Below are 23,978 nucleotides of genomic sequence, written 5' to 3' on the forward strand. Positions count from 1 at the left end.
ATCAGCTATACATATAAATATATCCCCATGTCTCCTTCGTGTTGCATCTCCCTCCGACCCTCCCTATCCCACCCCTATAGGTGGTCACAAAGCACCAAGCTGATCCCTCTGTGCTATGAGGCTGCTTCCCACTAGCTATGTATTTTGGTAGTATATATAAGTCCATGCCTCTCTCTCACTTCGTCCCAGCTTACCCTTCCCCCTCCCCATGTCCTCAAGTCCATTCTCTACATCTGCGTCTTTATTCCTTTCCTACCCCTAGGTTCTTCATGACCATCTTTTTTTCTTTAGATTCCATACACATGTGTTAGCATACGGTATTTGTTTTTCTCTTTCTGACTGACTTCATTCTGTATGACACATGCTAGGTCCATCCACCTCACTACAAATAACTCAATTTCATTTCTTTTTATGGCTGAGTAATATTCCATTGTATGTATGTGTCACATCTTCTTTATCCATTCATCTGTTGATGGACACTTAGGTTGCTTCCATGTCCTGGCTATTGTAAATAGAGCTGCAGTGAACATTGTGGTACATGACTCTTTTTGAATTATGGTTTTCTCAGGGTATATGCCCAGTAGTGGGATTTGCTGGGTCGTATGGTAGTTCAATTTTTAGTTTTTTAAGGAACCCCCATACTGTTCTCCATAGTGGCTGTATCAATTTATATTCCCACCAACAGTGCAAGGGGGTTCCCTTTTCTCCACACCCTCTCCAGGATTTACTGCTTGTAGATTTTTTTGATGATGGCCATTCAGACTGGTGTGAGGTGAAACCTCATTGTAGTTTTGATTTGCATTTCTCTAAGGGTTAGTGATGTTCAGCATACTTTCATGTGTTTGTTGGCAATCTGTATATCTTCTTAGGAGAAATGTCTATTTAGGTCTTCTGCCCATTTTTGGATTGGGTTGTTTTCTTGATATTGAGCTGCATGAACTGCTTGTAAATTTTGGAGATTAATTCTTTGTCAGTTGCTACATTTGCAAGTATTTTCTCCCATTCTGAGGGCTGTCTTTTCATCTTGTTTATGGTTTCCTTTGCTGTGCAAAAGCTTTGAAGTTTCATTAGGTCCCATTTGTTTATTTTTGTTTTTATTTCCATTTCTCTAGGAGGTGGGTCAAAAACGATCTTGCTGTGATTTATGTCAGGGAGTGTTTTTTCTATGTTTTCCTCTAGGAGTTTTATAGTTTCCAGTCTTACATTTAGGTCTCTAATCCATTTTGAGTTTATTTTTGTGTATGGTGTTAGGGAGTGTTCTAATTTCATTCTTTTAAATGTAGCTGTCCAGTTTTCCCAGCAGCACTTACTGAAGAGGCTGTCTTTTCTCCACTGTATAGTCTTGCCTCCTTTATCAAAAATAAGGTGACCATATGTGCATGGGTTTATCTCTGGGCTTTCTATCCTGTTCCATTGATCTGTATTTCTGTTTTTGTGTCAGTACCATACTGTCTTGATTACTGTAGCCTTATAGTATAGCCTGAAGGCAGGGAGCCTGATTCCTCTACCTCCATTTTTCTTTCTGAAGATTGCTTTGGCTACTCAGGGTCTCTTGTGTTGCCATACAAATTGTGAAATTTTCTGTTCTACTTCTGTGAAAAATGCCATTGGTAGTTTGATAGGGATTTCACTGAATCTGTAGATTGCTTGGGGTAGTATAGTCATTTCCACAAAGTTGATTCCTCCAATCCAAGAACACGGTATATCTCTCAATCTGTTTGTATCACCTTTAATTTCTTTCATCAGTGTCTTATAGTTTTCTGCATACAGGTCTTTTGTCTCCTTAGGTAGGTTTATTCCTAGGTATTTTATTCTTTTTGTTGCAATGGTAAATGGGAGTGTTTCCTTAATTTCTCCTTCTGATCTTTTGTTCTTAGTGTATAGGAATGCAAGAGATTTCTGTGCATTAATTTTGTATCCTGCTACTTTACCAAATTCACTGATTAGCTCTAGCAGTTTTCTGGTAGATACTTTAGGATTCTCTATGGATAGCATCACGTCATCTGCAAAGAGTGACAGCTTTACTTCTTTTCCGATTTGAATTCCTTTTATTTCTTTTTCTTCTCTGCCGTGGCTAAAACTTCCAAAACTATGTTGAATAATAGTGGTGAGGGGCTTCCCTGGTCGCGCAGTGGTTAAGAATCTGCCTGCCAATGCAGGGGACACGGGTTCGAGCCCTGGTCCAGGAAGATCCCACATGCCGTGGAGCTACTAAGCCTGTGAGCCCGTGCACCACAACTAGTGAGCCTGCGCTCTAGAGCCTGTGAGCCACAACTACTGAGCCCGCGAGCCACAACTACTAAAACCCGCATGCCTAAAGCCCATGCTCTGCAACAAGAGAAGCCACCGCAATGAGAAGCCCGCGCACCGCAACAAAGAGTAGACCCCACTTGCCGCAATTAGAGAAAGCCCGCGTGCAAGAACAAAGACCTAATTCAGCCACAAATAAATAAATAAATTTTAAAAAATAAATAAATAAATAATAATGGTGAGAGTGCACAACCTTGTCTTGTTCCTGATCTTAGTGGAAATGGTTTCAGTTGTTCACCGTTGAGAATGATGCTGGCTGTGGCTTTGTCATATATGGCCTTTATTATGTAGAGGTAAGTTCCCTCTATGCCTACTTCTGGAGGGTTTTTATCATAAATGGGGGTTGAATTTTGTCAAAAGCTTTTTCTGCATCTATTGAGATGATAATATGATGGCTCTCCTTTAATTTGGTAACATGGTGTATCACATTGATTGGTTTGCGTATATTGAAGAATCCTCGCGTTCCCACTTGATCATGGTGTATGATCCTTTCAATGTGCTGTTGGATTCTGTTTCCTAGTATTTTGTTGAGGAGTTTTGCATCTACGTTAATCAGTGATATTGGCCTGTAGTTTTCTTTCTTTGTGACATCTTTGTCTGGTTTTGGTATCAGGGTGATGGTGGCCTCGTAGAATAAGTTTGGGAGTGTTCCCCCCTCTGCTATATTTTGGAAGAGTGTGAGAAGGCTAGGTGTTAGCTCTTCTCTAAATGTTTGATAGAATTCGCTTGTGAAGCCATCTGGTCCTGGGCTTTTGTTTGTTGGAAGATTTTTAATCACAGTTTCAATTTCAGTGCTTGTGACTGGTCTGTTTGTATTTTCTATTTTTTCCAGGTTCAGTCTCAGAAGGTTGTGCTTTTCTAAGAATTTGTCCATTTCTTCCAGGTTGTCTGTATTGGCATATAGTTGCTTGTAGTAATCTCTCATGGACCTTTGTGTTTCTGCAGTGTCAGTTGTTACTTCTTTTTCATTTCTAATTCTATTGATTTGAGTCTTCTCCCTTTTTTTCTTGATGAGTCTGGCTAATGGTTCATCAATTTTGTTTATCTTCTCAAAGAACCAGCTTTTAGTTTTATTGATCTTTGCTATCATTTCCTTCATTTCTTTTTCATTTATTTCTGATCTGATCTTTATGATTTCTTTCTTTCTGCTACTTTGGGGCTCTTTTGTTCTTCTTTCTTTAATTGCTTTAGGTGTAAGGTTAGGTTGTTTGAGATGTTTCTTGTTTCTTGAGGTAGGATTGTATTGCTATAAAGTTCCCTCTTAGAACTGCTTTTGTTGCATCCCATAGGTTTTGGGGCGTCGTGTTTTCATTGTCATTTGTTTCTAGGTATTTTTTGATTTCCTCTTTGATTTCTTCAGTGATATCTTGGTTATTAAGTAGTGTACTGTTTAGCCTCCACGTGCTTGTATTTTTAACAGAGTTTTTCCTGTAATTGATATCTAATAGAGCATTGTGGTCGGAAAAGATACTTGATATGATTTCAGTTTTCTTAAATTTATCGAGGCTTGACTGGTGACCCAAGATATGATCTATCCTGGAAAATGTTCCATGAGCACTTGAGAGAAATGTGTATTCTGTTGTTTTTGGATGGAATATCCTATAAATGTCAATAAAGTCCATCTTGTTTAATGTATCATTTAAAGCTTGTGTTTCCTTATTTATTTTCATTTTGGATGATCTGTCCATTGGTGAAAGTGGGGTGTTAAAGTCCCCTACTATGATTGTATTACTGTCGATTTCCCCTTTTATGGCTGTTAGCATTTGCCTTATGTTTTGAGGTGCTCCTATGTTGGGTGCATAAATATTTACAATTGTTATATCTTCTTCTTGGATTGATCCCTTGGTGTCCTTCTTTGTCTCTTATAATAGTCTTTATTTTAAAGTCTATTTCGTCTGATATGAGAATTGCTACTTCAGCTTTCTTTTGATTTCCATTTGCATGATGTATCTTTTTCCATCCCCTCACTTTCAGTCTGTATGTGTCCCAAGGTCTGAAGTGGGTCTCTTGTAGACAGCATATAGATGGGTCTTGTTTATGTATGCATTCAGCCAGTGTATGTCTTTTCATGGGAGCATTTAATCCTTTATATTTAAGGTAGTTATCAATATGTATGTTCCTATTACCATTTTCTTAATTGTTTAGGGTTTGTTATTGTAGGTCTTTTCCTTCTCTTGTGTTTCCTGCCTAGAGAAGTTCCTTTAGAATTTGTTGTAAAGCTGGTTTGGTAGTGCTGAATTCTCTTAGCTTTCGCTTCTCTGTCAAGGTTTTAATTTCTCTGTCTAATCTGAGTGAGATCCTTGCTGGGTAGACTAATCTTGGTTGTAGGTTTTTCCCTTTCATCACTTTAAATATGTCCTGCCATTCCCTTCTGGCTTGCAGAGTTTCTGCCGAAAGATCAGCTGTTAACCTTATGGGGATTCCCTTGTATGTTATTTTTCCCTCGCTGCTTTTAGTATTTTTTCTGTGTATTTAATTTTTGATAGTTTGATTAATATGTGTCTTGGTGTGTTTCTCATTGGATTTATCCTGTATGGGAATCTCTACGCTTCCTGGACTTTATTAACTATTTCCTTTCTCATGTTAGGGAAGTTTTCAACTATAATCTCTTCACATATTTTCTCAGTCCCTTTCTTTTTCTCTTCCTCTTCTGGGACCCCTATAATTCCAATGTTGGTGCGTTTACTGTTATCTCGTAGGTCTCTAAGACTGTCCTCAATTCTTTTCATTCTTTTTTCTTTATTCTGCTCTGCAGTAGTTATTTCCAATAATTTATCTTCCAGGTCACTTATCCGTTCTTCTGTCTCAGTCATTCTACTATGGGATTCCTTCTAGAGAAGTTTTAATTTCATTTTTTGTGTTGTTCATCATTGTTTCTTTGCTCTTTAGTTCTACTAGGTCCTTGTTAAACGTTTCTTATATTTTCTCCATTCTAGTTCCAAGATTTGGGATCATCTTCACTATCATTACTCTGAATTCTTTTTCAGGTAGACTGCCTATTTCCTCTTCAATTGTTTGGTCTGCTGGGTTTTTACCTTGCTCCTTCATCTGCTGTGTGTTTTTCTGTCTTCTCATTTTGCTTATCTTACTGTGTATGGGGTCTCCTTTTTGCAGGCTGCAGGATCCTAGTTCCCGTTGTTTTTGGTGTCTGCCTCCAGTGGCTAAGGTTGGTTCAGTGGGTTGTGTAGGCTTCCTGGTGGAGGGGACTAGTGCCTGTGTTCTGGTGGATGAAGCTGGATCTTGTCTTTCTGGTGGGCAGGACCGCGTCCGGTGGTGTGTTTGGGGGTGTCTGTGACCTTATTATGATTTTAGGCAGCCTCTCTGCTAATGGGTGGGGTTGTGTTCCTGTCTTCCTAGTTGTTTGACATAGGGTGTCCAGCACTGTAGGTTGCTGGTTGTTGAGTGGAGCTGGGTCTTAGCGTTGAGATGGAGATATCTGTGAGAGCTTTCGCCGTTTGATATTATGTGGAGCCGGGAGGTCTCTGGTGGACCAGTGTCCTGAACTTGGCTCTCCCACCTCAGAGGAACAGGCCTGACACCCGGCCTGAGCACCAAGATCCTGTCAGCCATAGGGCTCCATCTGTTATTTCTCTCTTTTTTCTGTTTTTTTCCTCAAGAAAAAACCCTCTTCCTCCTGTTTTCTGTTTATCTCCTGTCTTCTTTGTACATTTTTTCTTGATTGATCTCCCTTTCACTTTCACCCTGTAGCTCTCTCTGGGCTTTTATTTCTACAGCAACAATGGGACTCTGGATGTTGTGGGCCACTTTTTTTGCCAATTGGCCGAGGAGAAGTGTTTGTAGGCGGATTGTTAACCACTGTGCCACCAGGAAAGTCCCTCTCTTTTTTTAATAGTTAAAATTTACCTTAATTTTGATCTCTTCCCTCAAAACTGTGAATTCTTTCATAAAGCAACCCTGATAGTTACAATTCCTCATAAACCACTCCTGATAACTTGAATGCTATTGAAGAAGTAAACTGCTCAATTCTTTCTTTCTTAAATGCAGTAACTATATAAATTATCTCATCTGTTATCTCAAAAATCCGTATTATACTCAAATAAAAAGAGGGTCAGCAGACTAAGTCTTTAGAAAGTTATACATCTCTAATTTTGTGAGTATAAAATTCTCACATAGACTTTTATTAAAAGGGAAATTTTTGCACAACGAATTTAACAAATACCTTCTAAATTCACTTATAGAGAACAACTTTCTTTCATAAAATAAAATCAAAACAAAATAGGTAGAATTACATGCTCTTTTGTTTAGAGGCTTTAGAAATATCAATATATCACCATTAGTTCATTACTCCATCTCTTACGTCCGGCATAACACCTGGCCTACAACAGGCACACAGTGAATAACTGTAGAACCAGTGAGTGACAGTCTGAAATGTGAGAAATCAAAAGTGACAAAATCCTAGTTTTTACAAAATACCTCATGTGAATTAGATTAAACCACCAATAACTGTAAATTATCAGCAGTGTCTGTCACTCTCATTCTAATTTCACCTTCCCCCTCTACCATACCATCTGGCAGGGAAAAACTGAGTTGCTTAGAGGCAGAGCTGGAACAATGGATAGAGTCTTTTCCTGTTACTGAGTTATGAAAGCATTACTACTGTGAATAATACAACTACACAAGATCCAAAAATATATAAATTCTTGTTATAGGGATTATATTTTTTCATGCTTACCGATGACTTGACTTTTGCGGGATCAACTTTGTCATAAACTGGAGTGCAGTACACAATCAGCATAAGGAGACTCAGCAGAAAGGCACTGCAGCTTACAAATTCGAAAAAGTAAAGGCCTCCACACAAAGTACATTGTGACACAACTTCCTCACAGATAAAGGCCAACAGAGACAGCACCTACAAAAGAAACAAAACATTTTGCTTAAGTGTTTTTCAGGGAAACCTATAGTATTCAGAAAACACCACCTGTTCACTCAAATATTTATCAAGTGGAGACTCGGCAAACAAGATTACTGAATGAACCTGATCTACACATAATTTACACTCCAGTTGCCTTGAAGGGAATATAGGTACACAGATAATTAACTACCTACTGTGTGCTAAATGCTAGAATACGAGAAATCCGGGGTGTTGTTATAAAAGCACACAGAAAAAGCACTCAATCTGGAGGTTGGGAAAGGCTTCCTGAAGGAAAGCTGAGACCAGAAGGACAGTAGAGTCAGTTGTGGGGTGAAAGATAGGGGAAAAAGTTCCAGGCAGAGAAGCAGTGCACAGAAAGACCTAGAAGTGAGAGAGCTCGGTACCTTCCCACGCCAACCACACACAGATATCCCACAAGCCCCACTCAACTGTGAAAGTGAGTTGAGTCAACATGGCTAACATGTCAGAGGGGAGGGGATGGCAGCACTGAAATCATGAAATGAGACCAGAGAGGTAATAAGCAGAGGCCAGATCTAAATGCCTCCTTTTACTAGTTTAAGGAATCTGGATTTTAAGCGTTTTTAAAGCAAAGAGGTAGGGACTTCCCTGGTGGCGCAGTGGTTAAGAATCCGCCTGCCAATGCAAGAGACATGGGTTTGAGCCCTGGTCTGGGAAGATCCCACATGCCATGGAGCAACTAAGCCTGAGCGCCACAACTACTGAGCCTGTGCTCTGGAGCCCGCGAGCCACAACGAGTGTGCCCACGTGCCACAAGTACTGACGCCCGCGCGCCTAGAGCCCGTGCTCTGCAACAAAGAGAAGTCACTGCAATGAGAAGCCCGCGCACTGCAACGAAGAGTAGCCCCCGCTCGTCGCAACTAGAGAAAGCCTGCATGCAGCAATGAAGACCCAATGCAGCCAAAAATAAATTTTAAAATAATAATAAATAAATAAGTGTATAAAGCAAAGGGGTAACATGATCAGGTTTATGCTTTTAGTAGTTCTTTATAGCTACAATATAAAGAAGGGATGGGGAGGAGAGCCGGGGTGGGGCTGGAGACGGGGAGGGGGAGACAGTGGGGGAGGGCAAAACTGGGGCTGGACACCCAGTTGGGGAAGCTGATGTCAGAAATCAGAGGAAAGACAGTGAGCAGGGTAGTAGTAATGGACAAGAGTGAAATCACTGGAAGATGCAGTAGAAGCCCTCATCAGACAGGATGAATACAAATGGAATAGGAAAGAAGTTAATACATATATGCTTAAACCATTTTATTTTCATTTAAAACAAAAGGCACATTTATTTATTCAGTCTTTTGAAGTGGGCCTTTTCTTTGAGAATGCACCTGACTGGAATTCCTCATCATGTTTTCTGCATTAATCACTTCCGTCATTTATGACTACCACTTCCAGACTGATGTTATTTGAAGTGGAGCAAGATCTGGGACACCTGAGAAGCAGCGCACAGAATCCTTCTAGAGTCGGACTAGTTTTACTAGCCTTTCACAGTTGCCTTGCTCTTACTTAATTCCACTGCAAGTATTTTAGTAGCTTTTTTCGTCTTTCCAAAGCATTCAATTTATTTTCATAGAAACAATTCCTTTTCACATTCAATTTTAGTCTTGCAGTTATTTAACTGGCCATAAAAAGTATAATTTTGGGGAGTTCCCTGGTGGTCCAGTGGCTAAGACTGCACTCCCAATGCAGGGGGCCGGGGTTCAATCCCTAGTCAGGGAACTAGATCCCCCATACTGCAACTAAGAGTTTGCATGCTGCAATGAAGATCCCGTACGTGGCAGTGAAGATCCCATGTGCCACAACTACGACGCGGCGCAGCTAAATAAATAATTTTTTTTAAGTATAATTTTTATGCATTTGTATTTAATGGAGAACAGTTATCTCTGGCTAATTTGGCAACTCAATTAAATGCAGGTGGTTTTAACAGCGCTCCCACTGTTGTGTGATGTGGTATTAACACACTGGTGCCTCACTGAAGAAAGAAGAGTTTTTCTTCTTCTTTTTAAGAGGCAAGGGTGCTGGGAAGAGAATAAATTCCAGAAGAGTTAGGTGGAGCTGGCTAGGAGGCAAAAGGATATATGGGTCTGGAGCTCAGGGGACAGGTCTGAGGTGGAGACTAAGATGTAGGAGATTACCCAGAATGAGGAAAGTCGGCCCTCTGCAGAACTGTGAGGAACCCCAAGATTTAAGGGATGAGCAGAGGGGGAGACAACAGCAAAGGACAATTAGGAGCAGCAGTCCAAGGGGTAGTCGATCAAGAAAAAAGTATTTCTACTCAGAGCAAGTAATCAAGAGTGCTGAATGCTACTCACAGTACTGAAACGCTTACATGAGACTGAGCTACAGGGTTGCTGGTGACATCAACAGGACCATTTCAGTGTGCTCAGGGAGGCAACCTAGATTACTATACTGTACACTGGAAGTGAGGGCTGGACAAGGCAGTGCAATAGAGACAGCCCAGTCACCCAGTGCAGCTTTGAGTGGACAGATAAAGGGTAGTAGTGGATGAGGTCAAAGGGAAAGGAATTTCAAGACAGGAGAGAACTGAGCATGTTTAAATGCTTAGACAGAAACCTGTAAGATGTCTAAAGACAGAGAAAGAAAAGAGGATCTCTAAAGGCAAGATTCAGGGCTCAAGGTGTGAGGCTAACTCTTCTCTAGAAATAGGAAGGAAGAGAGAGAAGAGATTCACTTGTGCAGTTTGTGTGGGTTTTGTAGAAGCTAAGGGAATTTCCTTCTGGGTATTAAACCATCAAAATGACTGATGACCCAAGTCAAAGCCTTTTGGGAAATGCCGTCTCACACAAGTCAGGCCAGCAGGAGCCACCAGATATATTAATGGCAATAAAACTGCTACCAAAATCAACACATACGTTAAGTAGGCAATCAAAATTTTATCCTACGAAACACTTTCATCAAATCAGAGGTCAATAGTACAGCCACTCTGGAAAACAGTTTAGCAGTTTCTTTAAAAACTAAGCATGCAACTGCCATATGACCCAGCAACTGCATTCCTACATTCTGTATATGACCAAGAGAAATGAAAACTTACGTTCCTGCAAAAACTGATACATGAAAGTTCATAACATTTTACTCATCAGAGACCCAAACTCTAAACACTACAGATGTCCTTCAATGGTTATACAAACTGTGGTAATCCATACCATGGAATACTACTTAGCAATAAAAAGGAACAAACTTGGTATGTGCAACAATCTGGATGAGTCTCCAGAGAACTATGCAAAGTGAAAAAAATCCAATCTCCAAAGGTTACATACTGCATGACTCCATTTATATAATAACAAAGCTTATAGAGATAGAGAACTAATTAGTGGTGGCCAGGGGAGAGGGGAGAAGTGTGGCTATAAAGGGGTGGCACGAGGGAACCACATGGTGATGGAACAGTTTTGTTTTTTCTTTTTGAATTTTTATTCATTTATTTATTTATTTTTTGGCTGCAATATTTCTTCGTTGCCGTGTGTGGGTTTTCTCTAGTGGCGGCGAGCAGGGGTTACTCTTCATTGCGGTGTGCAGGCTTCTCGTTGCGGTGGCTTCTCGTTGCGAAGCATGGGCTCTAGGTGCGCGGGCTCACTAGCTGTGGTGCACGGGCTTAGTTGCTCCGCGGCATGTGGGATCTTCCCGGACCAGGAATTGAACCCATGTCCCCTGCACTGGCAGGTGGATTCTTAACCACTGCGCCACCAGGGAAGTCTGATGGAAAAGTTCTGATTCTTGATTGCAGCAGTGATTAAGGAAGCTACACTTGATAAAAGAGCATAGAGGTACACACACACACACACACACACGGATGCAAAGGACCTCCCTTTACATTTTGTTCTTGCAAGTTCCTGTGATTCTATAATTATTTCAAAATAAAAAGTTAAAAAAGTCAAATCCAAATTGGCATCTAAACCTCTAAGGGATTTCCCCCTTCCTGTTGGCAATACAAAATTCATATATTCCCACAACTGAAAAAGAATGCATGTAAGGATGAAAATAGGTCCTATTGCTGTGATTTCCTGTAAGTTAATGAGGCATAAAATGGTCCAGAATATCCCAAACAACTTCCTCACATCAGACAGATGTTAGGCGAGGCGTTCCCAGTCACCGCACCACAGGATAAAGCAACACATCAAGCCAAGTCCCAAAAGGTCATTGTGTAAAAGTACTTCTTCACCTGTAATTATAATTACAAGAGGAGTTTTTATAAGTCTACAGTATAATAAGATACCAAATGTCTTAATATTCCATTTGCTTTATTCTTGACTCTATGTTAAATCTTGTCCAAGTTTTAGGAGTTTCTCTATGAGACATTTGCAAAATACACCTGAGGTGTATGAAAGTCAATTAACTATGAGAAGATATGAGCCTAAAACTCTAATAGGGGTGTGAGAATAGTTGATCTTGAACCATTCTTCTCTACAATAATGAGATTATGAGGAACACTCATCAGTGCAGGCTGTAAGACAATAAAATTTTATCTGTAGTAGAGACACAGACTGCTTATCTACTCTCCCTAAGAAAAGGGCAGGATCCAGCTGGGCCAGAAGCAATCAGTGACAAGTCATTACAAGACCTATTCCAAACTTATTAAAGGAGTCATTCTTACTGACCTTAAGCCCTAAAGCAGTATCAAGAGGAGGGTTCTGCATGGACATCTTAGAGAATGAAGGGGTAGTAGATCAAGTTTGGAATTTACTAGTTCCTATTCCCAGATAAAGGCCATGAAATTAACACGACAAGCTATATTCAGTATGAAAATTTCTCTTGACTCCCCATCTCTGATGCTACTAACCTTCCTTTAAAATCTCCCACAGCACTGTACAGTCTCTAATACCAAATAAAGGGATCATTTCACAATATATACAAATATCACATTATTATGTTGTACATCTGAAACTGTTACATGTCAATTATACCTCAATTTAAAAAATAAGTTAGAGGGAGGCCTTCAAGATGGCAGAGGAGTAAGATGTGGAGATCACCATCCTCCCCACAAATACATCAGAAATACATCTACATGCAGAACAACTCCTACAGAACACCTACTGAACTCTGGCAGAAGACCTCAGACCTCCCAAAAGGGTGCACGAGGAGAGGGGATTCAGAGCACTGCCTAAAGGAGCTCCAGAGACGGGCGTGAGCCATGGCTATCAGCACGGACACCAGAGACGGGCATGAAACGTTAAGGCTGCTACTGCAGCCACCAAAAAGCCTGTGTGCAAGCACAGGTCACTCTCCACACCTCCCCTCCCGGGAGCCTGTGCAGCCCGCCACTGCCGGGGTCCTGTGATTCAGGGACAACTTCCCTGGGAGAACACACGTGCAACTCAGGGACTGTTGCAATGTCACGCCAGCCTCTTGCTGCTGCAGGCTCACCCCACATTCCACACCCCTCCTTCCCCCCGGCCTGAGACAGCCAAAGCCCCCTAATCAGCTGCTACTTTAACCCCATCCCATCTTGGTAGGGAACAGACGCCCTCAGGCGACCTACACGCAGAGGTGGGCCCAAATCTAATGCTGAACCCCAGGAGCTGTGCGAACAGAGAAGAGAAAGGGAAACCTCTCCCAGCAGCCTCATGAGCAGCGGATTAAATCTCCACAATCAACTTAATGTACGCTACATCTCTGGAATACCTGAATAGACAACAAATCATCCCAAAATTGAGGCGGTGGACTTTGGGAGCAACTGTAGACTTGAGGTTTGCTTTCTGCATCGGATTTATTTCTGGTTTTATGTTTATCTTAGTTTAGTGTTTAGAGTTTGTTATCATTGGTAGATTTGTTTATTGATTTGGTAGCTCTCTTCCTCCTTTTTTTTTGAGATATATTTTTTTCCTTTTTCTCTTTTTGAGAGTGTGTACGTGTATGCTTCTTTGTGTGATTCTGTCTGAATAGCTTTGCTTTTACCATTTGTCCTACGGATCTGCCAGTCCGTTTTTTGTTTTTTTTTTTTTTAGTATAGTTTTTAGCACTTGTTATCATTGGTGGATTTGTTTTTTTGGTCTGGTTGCTCTCTTCTTTCTTTTTTTTTTTTTCGTTTTTTTACTACATTTTAACTTTTTAAATAATTTATTTATTATTATCATTTTTTTGCAGTATGCGGGCGTCTCACTGTTGTGGCCTCTCCCATTGCAGAGCACAGGCTCCAGACGCACAGGCTTCAGCGGCCATGCGCACGGGCCAGCCAGTACGCGGCATGTGGGATCTTCCCGGACAGGGGCACGATCCCATGTCCCCTGCATCGGCAGGCGGACTCTCAACCACTGCGCCACCAGGGAAGCACAATAATTATTTTTAATTTTAGTAACTTTATTTTATTTATTTTTTCTTTCTTCCTTTCTTTTTTTCCTCCCTTTTCTTCTGATCCATGTGGCTGACAGGGTCTTGGTGCTCTGGTCAGGTGTCAGGCCGGTACCTGTGAGGTGGGACAGCCAAGTTCAGGACACTGGTCCACCAGAGACCTCCCGGCTCCATGTAATATCAAACGGCGAAAGCTCTCCCGGAGATCTCCATCTCAACGCTAAGACCCAGCTCCACTCAACAACCAGCAACCTACAGTGCTGGACACCCTATGCCAAACAACTAGCAAGACAGGAACACAACCCCACCCATTAGCAGAGAGGCTGCCTAAAATCATAATAAGGTCACAGACACCCCCAAACACACCACCAGACACAGTCCTGCCCACCAGAAAGACAAGATCCAGCCTCATCCACCAGAACACAGGCACTAGTCCCCTCCACAAGGAAGCCTACACAACCCACTGAACCAACCTTAGCCACTGGAGGCAGACACCAAAAACAACGGGAACTAGGATCCTGCAGCCTGCAAAAAGGAGACCCCATACACAGTAAGATAAGCAAAATGAGAAGACAGAAAAACACACAGCAGATGAAGGAGCAAGGTAAAAACCCAGCAGACCAAACAATTGAAGAGGAAATAGGCAGTCTACCTGAAAAAGAATTCAGAGTAATGATAGTGAAGATGATCCCAAATCTTGGAACTAGAATGGAGAAAATATAAGAAACGTTTAACAAGGACCTAGTAGAACTAAAGAGCAAACAAACAATGATGAACAACACAATAAATGAAATTTAAAAGTCTCTAGAAGGAATCCACAGCAGAAAAACTGAGGCAGAGGAACGGATAAGTGACCTGGAAGACAAAATATTGGAAATAACTACTGCAGAGCAGAATAAAGAAAAAAGAATTGAGGACAGTCTTAGAGACCTCTGGGACAACAGTAAACGCACCAACACTGGAATTACAGGGGTCCCAGAAGAAGAAGAGAAAAAGAAAGGGACTGAGAAAGTATTTGAAGAGATTATAGTTGAAAACTTCCCTAACATGGGAAAGGAAAAGTTAATTCAAGTCCAGGAAGTGCAGAGAGTCCCATACAGTATAAATCCAAAGAGAAACATGCCAAGCCACATATTAATCAAACTATCAAAAATTAAATATAAAGAGAAAATATTAAAAGCACAAGGGAAAAACAACAAATAACATACAAGGGAACCCCGTAACGTTAACAGCTGATCTTTCAGCAGAAACTCTGCAAACCAGAAGAGAGTGGCAGGACATACTTAAAGTGATGAAAGGGAAAAACCTACAACCAAGATTAGTCTACCCAGCAAGGATCTCACTCAGATTAGACAGAGAAATTAAAACCTTTACAGAAAAGCAAAAGCTAAGAGAATTCAGCACTACCAAACCAGCTTTACAACAAATGCTAAAAAAACTTTTCTAGGCAGGAAACACAAGGAAAAGACCTACAATAACAAACCCCAAACAATTAGGAAAATGGTAATAGGAAAATACATATCGATAATTACCTTAAATGTAAATGGATTAAATGCTCCCACCAAAAGACACAGACTGGCTGAATGGATACAAAAACAAGACCCACCAACATGCTGTCTACAAGAGATCCACTTCAGATGTAGGGACACATTCAGACTGAAAGTGAGGGGATGGAAAAAGATACATCATGCTAATGGAAATCAAAAGAAAGCTGGAGTAGCAATTCTCATATCAGACAAAATAGACTTTAAAATAAAGACGATTACAGGAGACAAAATGGACACTACATAATGATCAAGGGATCGATCCAAGAAAAAGATACAACAATTTTAAATATTTATGCACCCAACAGATGAGCACCTCAATACATAAGGCAAATGCTAACAGCCATAAAAGGGGAAATAAACAGTAACACAATCATAGTAGGGGACTTTAACACCCCACTTTCACCAATGGACAGATCATCCAAAATAAAAATAAATAAGAAAACACAAACTTTAAATGATACATTAAACAAGATGGACTTAATTCATATTTATAGGACATTCCATCCAAAAACAACAGAATACACTTTCTTCCCAAGTGCTCATGGAACATTCTCCAGGATAGATCATATCTTGGGTCACAAATCAAGCCTCAGTAAATTCAAGAAAATTGAAATCGTATCAAGTATCTTTTCCGACCACAACGCTATGAGACTAGATATCAATTACAGGAAAAACTCTAAAAAAAAAAAAAAAACACATGGAGGCTAAACAATACACTACTTAATAACCAAGCTATCACTGAAGAAATCAAAGAGGAAATTAAAAAATACCTAGAAACAAATGACAATGAAAACACGATGACCCAAAACCTATGGGATGCAGTAAAAGTAGTTCTAAGAGGGAGTTTACAGCAATACAATCCTACCTCAAGAAACAAGAAATATCTCAAGCAACCAAAAGTTACACCTAAAGCAATTAAAGAAAGAAGAACAAAAAAGCCCAAAATTAGCAGAAAGAAAGAAATCATAAAGATCAGATAAGAAATAAATGAAAAAGAAATGAAGGAAACAATAGCAAAGATCAACAAAACTAAAAGCTGGTTCTTAGAGAAGATAAACAAAATTGATAAACCATTAGCCAGACTCATCAAGAAAAAAGGGAGAAGACCCAAATCAATAGAATTAGAAATGAAAAAGGATAAGCAACAATTGACACTGCAGAAATACAAAGGATCATGAGAGATTACTATAAGCAACTATATGCCAATAAAACGGACAACCTGGAAGAAATGGACAAATTCTTAGAAAAGCACAACCTTCCGAGACTGAACCAGGAAGAAACAGAACATATAAACAGACCAGTCACAAGCACTGAAATTGAAACTGTGATTAAAAATCTTCCAACAAACAAAAGCCCAGGACCAGATGGCTTCACAGGTGAATTCTATCAAACATTTAGAAAAGAGCTAACACCTAGCCTTCTCAAACTCTTCCAAAATATAGCAGAGGGAGGAACACTCCCAAACTCATTCTATGAGGCCACCATCACCCTGACACCAAAACGAGACAAAGACGTCACAAAGAAAACTACAGGCCAGGGACGTCCCTGGTGGCGCAGTGGTTAAGAATCCGATTGCCAATGCGGCTGACACGGGTTTGAGCCCTGGACTGGGAAGATCCCACATGCCACAGAGCAACTAAGCCCATGCACCACAACTACTGAGCCTGTGCTCTAGAGCCTGTAAGCCACAACTCTTGAGCCCACGAGCCACTACTGAGCCCACATGCTACAACTACTGAAGCCCACGAGCCTAGAGCCCGTGCTCTGCAATAAGAGAATCCACCACAATGAGAAGCCTGAGCACCACAAGGAAGAGTAGCCCCTGCTTGCCACGACTAGAGAAAGCCCACAGGCAGCAACAAAAACCCAATGCAGCCAAAAAAAAAAAAAAGAAAAGTACAGGCCAACATCACTGATGAAAACAAAGGCAAAAATCCTCAACAAAATACTAGGAAACAGAATCCAACAGCACATTAAAAAGATCATACACCATAATCAAATGGGGTTTATCCCAGGAATGCAAGGATTCTTCAATATACACAAATCAATCAATGTGAAAAACCATATTAACAAACTGAAGGAGAAACACCATATGATAATCTCAACAGATGCAGAAAAAGCTTGTAACATTATTCAACCCCCATTTATGATAAAAACACTACAGAAAGTAGGCATAGAGGGAACTTACCTCAACATAATAAAGGCCATATATGACAAAACTACAGCCAACATCATTCTGAATGGTGAACAACTGAAACCATTTCCACTAAGATCAGCAACAAGACAAGGTTGCCCACTCTCACCACTATTATTCAACATAGTTTTGGAGGTTTCAGCCACGGCAGTCAGAGAAGAAAAAGAAATATAAGGAATCCAAATCGGAACAGAAATAAAGCTGTCACTGTTTGCAGATGACATGATACTACACACAAAGACTCCAAAAGATGCTACCAGAAAACTACTAGACCTAATCAATGAATTTGGTAAAGTTGCAGGATACAAAATTAATGCACAGAAATCTCTTGCATCCCTATACACTAAGAATGAAAGATCAGAAAGAGAAATTAAGGAAACAACAAAAAGAAAAAAATACCTAGGAATAAACCTACCTAAGGAGACAAAAGACCTGTATGCAGAAAACTATTAGACACTGATGAAAGAAATTAAAGGTGATACAAACAGATGGAGAGATATAACATGTCTTGGATTGGAGGAATCAACATTGTGAAAATGACTATACTACCCCAAGCAATCTACAGGTTCAGTGGAATCCCTATCAAACTACCAATGGCATTTTTCACAGAAGTAGAACAGAAAATTTCACAATTTGTATGGAAACACAAAAGACCCTGAGTAGCCAAAGCAATCTTCAGAAAGAAAAATGGAGGTAGAGGAATCAGGCTCCCTGCCTTCAGAATATACTACAAGGCTACAGTAATCAACAGTATGGTACTGACACAAAAACAGAAATACAGATCAATGGAACAGGATAGAAAGCCCAGAGATAAACCCACGCACATATGGTCACCTTATTTTGATAAAGGAGGCAAGACTATACAGTGGAGAAAAGACATCCTCTTCAGTAAGTGGTGCTGGGAAAACTGGACAGCTACATGTAAAAAAATGAAATTAGAACACTCCCTAACACCATACACAAAAATAAACTCAAAAAGGATTAAAGACCTAAATGTAAGACTGGAAACTATAAAACTCCTAGAGGAAAACACAGAAAGGACACTCCCTGACATAAATCACAGCAAGATTGTTTTTGACCCACCTCCTAGAGAAATGGAAATAAAAATAAAAATAAACAAATGGGGGCTTCGCTGGTAGCGTAGTGGCTGAGAGTACGCCTGCCGATGCAGGGGACACGGGTTCGTGCCCCGGTCCGGGAAGATCCCACATGCCGCAGAGCAGCTAGGCCCGTGAGCCATGGCCGCTGAGCCTGCGCGTCCAGAGCCTCTGCTCCGCAACGGGAGAGGCCAGAACAGTGAGAGGCCCGCGTACCGCAAAAAACAAACAAACAAAAAACAAATGGGACATAATGAAACTTCAAAGCTCCTGCACAGCAAAGGAAACCATAAACAAGATGAAAAGACAACCTTCAGAATGGGAGAAAATACTTGCAAATGAAGCAACTGACAAAGGATTAATCTCCAAAATTAACAAGCAGCTCATGCAGCTCAGTATCAAAAAAACAAACAACCCAAGAATGGGCAGAAGACCTAAATAAACATTTCTCCAAAGAAGATATACAGACAGCCAAGAAACACATGAAAGCATGTTCAACATCACTAATCATTAGAGAAATGCAAATCAAAACTACAATGAGGTATCACCTCACACCAGTTAGAACGGCTATCTTCAAAAAATTTACAAACAAATGCTGGAGAGGGTGTGGAGAAAAGGGAACCCTCTTGCACTGTTGATGGGAATGTAAATTGATGCAGCCACTATGGAGAACAGTATGGAGGTTCCTTAAAAAACTAAAAATAGAACTACCATATGACCCAGCAATCCCACTACTGGGCATATACCCTAAGAAAACCGTAATTCAAAAAGAGTCATGGGGATGAGGGGAAGATGGTGGAAGAGTAAGACGCGGAGATGACCTTCCTCCCCACAGACACACCAGAAATACATCTACACGTGGAACAACTCCTACAGAACACCTACTGAACGCTGGCAGAAGACCTCAGACGCCCAAAAGGCAAGAAAGTCCCCACGTACCTGGGTAGGGCAAAAGAAAAAAGAATAAACAGAGACAAAAGGATAGGGATGGGCCCTGCACCAGTGGGAGGGAGCTGTGAAAGAGGAAAGGTTTCCACCCACTAGGAAGCCCCTTCACGGGCAGAGACTGCGAGTGGCGGACGGGGAAAGCTTCAGGGCCGCGAAGGAGAGCACAGCAACAGGGGTGCAGAGGGCAAAGCAAAGAGATTCCCGCACAGAGGATCAGTGCCAACCGGCACTCACCAGCCCGAGAGGATTGTCTGCTCACACGCAGGGGCGGGCGGCGCTGGGAGCTGAGGCTTGGGCTTCGGTCGGAGAGCAGGGAGAGGACTGGGGTTGGTGGCGTGAACACACCTGCAAGGGGTTAGTACACCACGGCTAGCCGGGAGGGAGTCCGGGGAAAAGTCTGGACCTGCCGAAGAGGCAAGAGACTTTCTCTTCCCTCTTTGTTTCCTGGTGTGCGAGGAGAGGGGATTAAGAGCGCTGCTTAAAGGAGCTCCAGAGACGGGCGTGAGCCGCGGCTAAAAGCACGGACCCAAGAGATGGGCATGAGACGCTAAGGCTGCTGCTGCCGCCACCAAGAAGCCTGTGTGCGAGCACAGGTCACTATCCACACCCCCCTTCCGGGGAGCCTGTGCAGCCCGCCACTGCCAGGGTCCCGGGATCCAGCAACAACTTCCCCAGGAGAACACACGGCGCACCTCAGGCTGCTGCAGTGACACGCCGGCCTCTGCCGCCGCAGGTGTGCCCCGCACTCCATGCCGCTCCCTCCCACTGGCCTGAGTGAGCCACAGCCCCCGAATCAGTGGCTCCTTTAACCCGGTCCTGTCTGAGAGAAGGACAGACGCCCTCCAGCGACCTACACTCAGAGGCGGGGCGAAATTCAAAGCTGAGCCCCGGGAGATGTGAGAACAAAGAAGAGAAAGGGAAATCTCTCCCAGCAGCCTCAGAAGCAGCGGATTAAAGCTCCACAATCAACTTGATGTACCCTGCATCTGTGGAATACATGAATAGACAATGAATCATCCCAAATTGAGGAGGTGGACTTTGAGAGCAAGATTTATGATTTTTTCCCCTTTTCCTCTTTTTGTGAGTGTGTATGTGTATGCTTCTGTGTGAGATTTTGTCTGTAGAGCTTTGCTTTCACCATTTGTCCTAGGGTTCTACCCGTCTTGTTTTTTTTTCTTTTTTAAAAAAATTTTTTTTCTTAATAATTATTTTATCTTACTTTACCTTCTTTCTTTCTTTCTTTCTTTCCTTCCCTCCTTCCATCCTCCCTCCCTCCCTCCCTCCCTTTCTTCCTTCCTTCCTTTCTTTCTTTTTCTACTTTTTCTCCCTTTTATTCTGCACTGTGTGGATGAAAGGCTCTTGGTGTTGCAGCCAGGAGTCAGTGCTGTGCCTCTGAGGTGGGAGAGCCAACTTCAGGACACTGGTCCACAAGAGACCTCCCAGCTCCACATAATATCAAATGGCGAAAATATCTCCCACAGACCTCCATCTCAACACCAGCACCCAGCTTCACTCAACAACCAGCAAGCTACAGTGCTGGACACCCTATGCCAAACAACTAGCAAGACAGGAACACAACCCCACCCATTAGCAGAGAGGCTGCCTAAAATCATAATAAGTTCACAGACACCCCAAAACACACCACCAGACGTGGACCTGCCCACCAGAAAGACAAGATCCAGCCTCATCCACCAGAACCAGGCACTAGTCCCCTCCACCAGGAAGCCTACACAACCCACTGAACCACCTTCAGACACTGGGGACAGACACCAAAAACAGCGGGAACAACAAACCTGCAGCCTGCAAAAAGGAGACCCCATACACAGTAAGATAAGCAAAAGGAGAAGACAGAAAAACACACAGCAGATGAAGGAGCAACATAAAAACCCACCAGACCTAACAGATGAAGAGGAAATAGGCAGTCCACCTGAAAAAGAATTCAGAATAATGATAGTAAAGATCATCCAAAATCTTGGAAATAGACAAAATGCAAGAAACATTTAACAAGGACCGAGAAGAACTAAAGATGAAACAAGCAATGATGAACAATACAATAAATGAAATTAAAAATACTCTAGATGGGATCAATAGCAGAATAACTGAGGCAGCAGAACGGATAAGTGACCTGGAAGATAAAATAGTGGAAGTAACTACTGCAGAGCAGAATAAAGAAAAAAGAATGAAAAGAACTGAGGACAGTCTCAGAGACCTCGGGGACAACATTAAACGCACCAACATTCGAATTATAGGGGTTCCAGAAGACGAAGAGAAAAAGAGAGGGACTGAGAAAATATTTGAAGAGATTATAGTTGAAAACTTCCCTAATACGGGGAAGGAAATAGTTAATCAAGTCCAGGAAGCACAGAGAGTCCCATACAGGATAAATCCAAGGAGAAATACGCCAAGACACATATTAATCAAACTATCAAAAATTAAAAACACAGAAAACATATTAAAAGCCACAAAGGAAAAAAAACAAATAACACAAGGGAATCCTCATAAGGTTAACAGCTGATCTTTCAGCAGAAACTCTGCAAGCCAGAAGGAACTGGCAGGACATATTTATAGTGATGAAGGAGAAAAACCTGCAACCAAGATTACTCTACCCAGCAAGGATCTCATTCAGATTTGATGGAGAAATTAAAACCTTTACAGACAAGCAAAAGCTGAGAGAGTTCAGCACCACCAAACCAGCTTTACAACAAATGCTAAAGGAACTTCTCTAGGCAAGAAACACAAGAGAAGGAAAAGACCTACAATAACAAACCCAAAACAATTAAGAAAATGGGAATAGGAACATACATATCGATAATTACCTTAACTGTAAACGGACTAAATGCTCCCACCGAAAGAGACAGATTGGCTGAATGGATACAAAAACAAGACCCATATATATGCTGTCTACAAGAGACCCACTTCAGACCTAGAGACACATACAGACTGAAAGTGAGGGGATGGAAAAAGATATTCCATGCAAACGGAAACCAAAAGAAAGCTGAAGTAGCAATTCTCATATCAGACAAAACAGACTTTAAAATAAGGACCATTACAAGAGACAAAGAAGGACACTACATAATGATCAAGGGATCAATTCAAGAAGAAGATATAACAATTGTAAATATTTATGCACCCAACATAGGAGCACCTCAATACATAAGGCAAATACTAACAGCCATAAAAGGGGATATCAACAGTAACACATTCATAGTAGGAGACTTCAACACCCCACTTTCACCAATGGACAGATCATCCAAAATGAAAATAAATAAGGAAACACAAGCTTTAAATGATACATTAAACAAGATGGACTTAATTGATATTTATAGAACATTCCATCCAAAAACAACAGAATACACATTTTTCTCAAGTGCTCATGGAACATTCTCCAGGATAGATCATATCTTGGGTCACAAATCAAGCCTTGGTAAATTTAAAAAAATCGAAATTGTATCAAGTATCTTTTCCGACCACAATGCTATGAGACTAGATATCAATTACAGGAAAAGATCTGTAAAAAATACAAACATATGGAGGCTAAACAATACACTACTTAATAACGAAGTGATCACTGAAGAAATCAAAGAGGAAATTAAAAAATACCTAGAAACAAATGACAATGGAGACACGACAACCCAAAATCTATGGGATGCAGCAAAAGCAGTTCTAAGAGGGAACTTTATAGCAATACAATCCTACCTTAAGAAACAGGAAGCATCTCGAATAAACAACCTAACCTTGCACCTAAAGCAATTAGAGAAAGAAGAACAAAAAACCCCCAAAGTTAGCAGAAGGAAAGAAATCATAAAAATCAGATCAGAAATAAATGAAAAAGAAATGAAGGAAACGATAGAAAAGATCAATAACACTAAAAGCTGGTTCTTTGAGAAGATAAACAAAATAGATAAAACATTAGCCAGACTCATCAAGAAAAAAGATAGAAGACTCAAATCAATAGAATTAGAAATGAAAAAGGAGAGGTAACAACTGACACTGCAGAAGTTCAAAAGATCATGAGAGATTACTACAAGCAACTCTATGCCAATAAAATGGACAACCTGGAAGAAATGGACAAATTCTTAGAAATGCACAACCTGCCAAGACTGAATCAGGAAGAAACAGAAATATGAACAGACCAATTACAAGCACTGAAATTGAAACTGTGATTAAAAACCTTCCAACAGGACTTCCCTGGTGGCGCAGTGGTTGGGAGTCCGCCTGCCATTGCAGGGGACACGGGTTCGTGCCCCGGTCCGGGAGGATCCCACATGCCACGAAGCGGCTGGGCCCGTGAGACATGGCTGCTGAGCCTGTGCGTCCGGAGCCTGTGCTCCCCAATGGGAGAGGCCGCAACAGTGAGAGGCCCATGTACCGCAAAAAAAAAAAAAAAAAAAAATTCTTCCAACAAACAAAAGCCCAGTACCAGATGGCTTCACAGGGGAATTCTATCAAACATTTAGAGAAGAGCTAACACCTAGCCTTCTCAAATTCTTCCAAAATATAGCAGAGGGAGGAACACTCCCAAACTCATTCTACGAGGCCACAATCACCCTGATACCAAAACCAGACAAGGATGTCACAAAGAAAGAAAAATACAGGCCAATATCACTGATGAACACAGATGCAATAATCCTCAACAAAATACTAGCAAACAGAATCCGACAGCACATTAA

The 23,978-nt window shown here is 41.3% G+C and overlaps 1 protein-coding gene across 1 annotated transcript in view; it reads right to left on the reverse strand.

Annotated features, from left to right (window-relative positions):
* Positions 1 to 23,978, reverse strand: part of CMTM6 (CKLF like MARVEL transmembrane domain containing 6) — a 52,022-nt gene that overhangs the window by 18,610 nt on the left and 9,434 nt on the right. The window contains exon 2 of the mRNA XM_082663988.1: positions 7,004 to 7,180. Coding sequence (XP_082520114.1) covers positions 7,004 to 7,180 — 177 coding nt within the window. The remainder of the gene's footprint in view (positions 1 to 7,003; positions 7,181 to 23,978) is intronic.

Source organism: Grampus griseus (assembly GCF_964374135.1).
Source record: "Grampus griseus genome assembly, chromosome: 10".
In the NCBI taxonomy this organism is placed as follows: domain Eukaryota; kingdom Metazoa; phylum Chordata; class Mammalia; order Artiodactyla; family Delphinidae; genus Grampus; species Grampus griseus.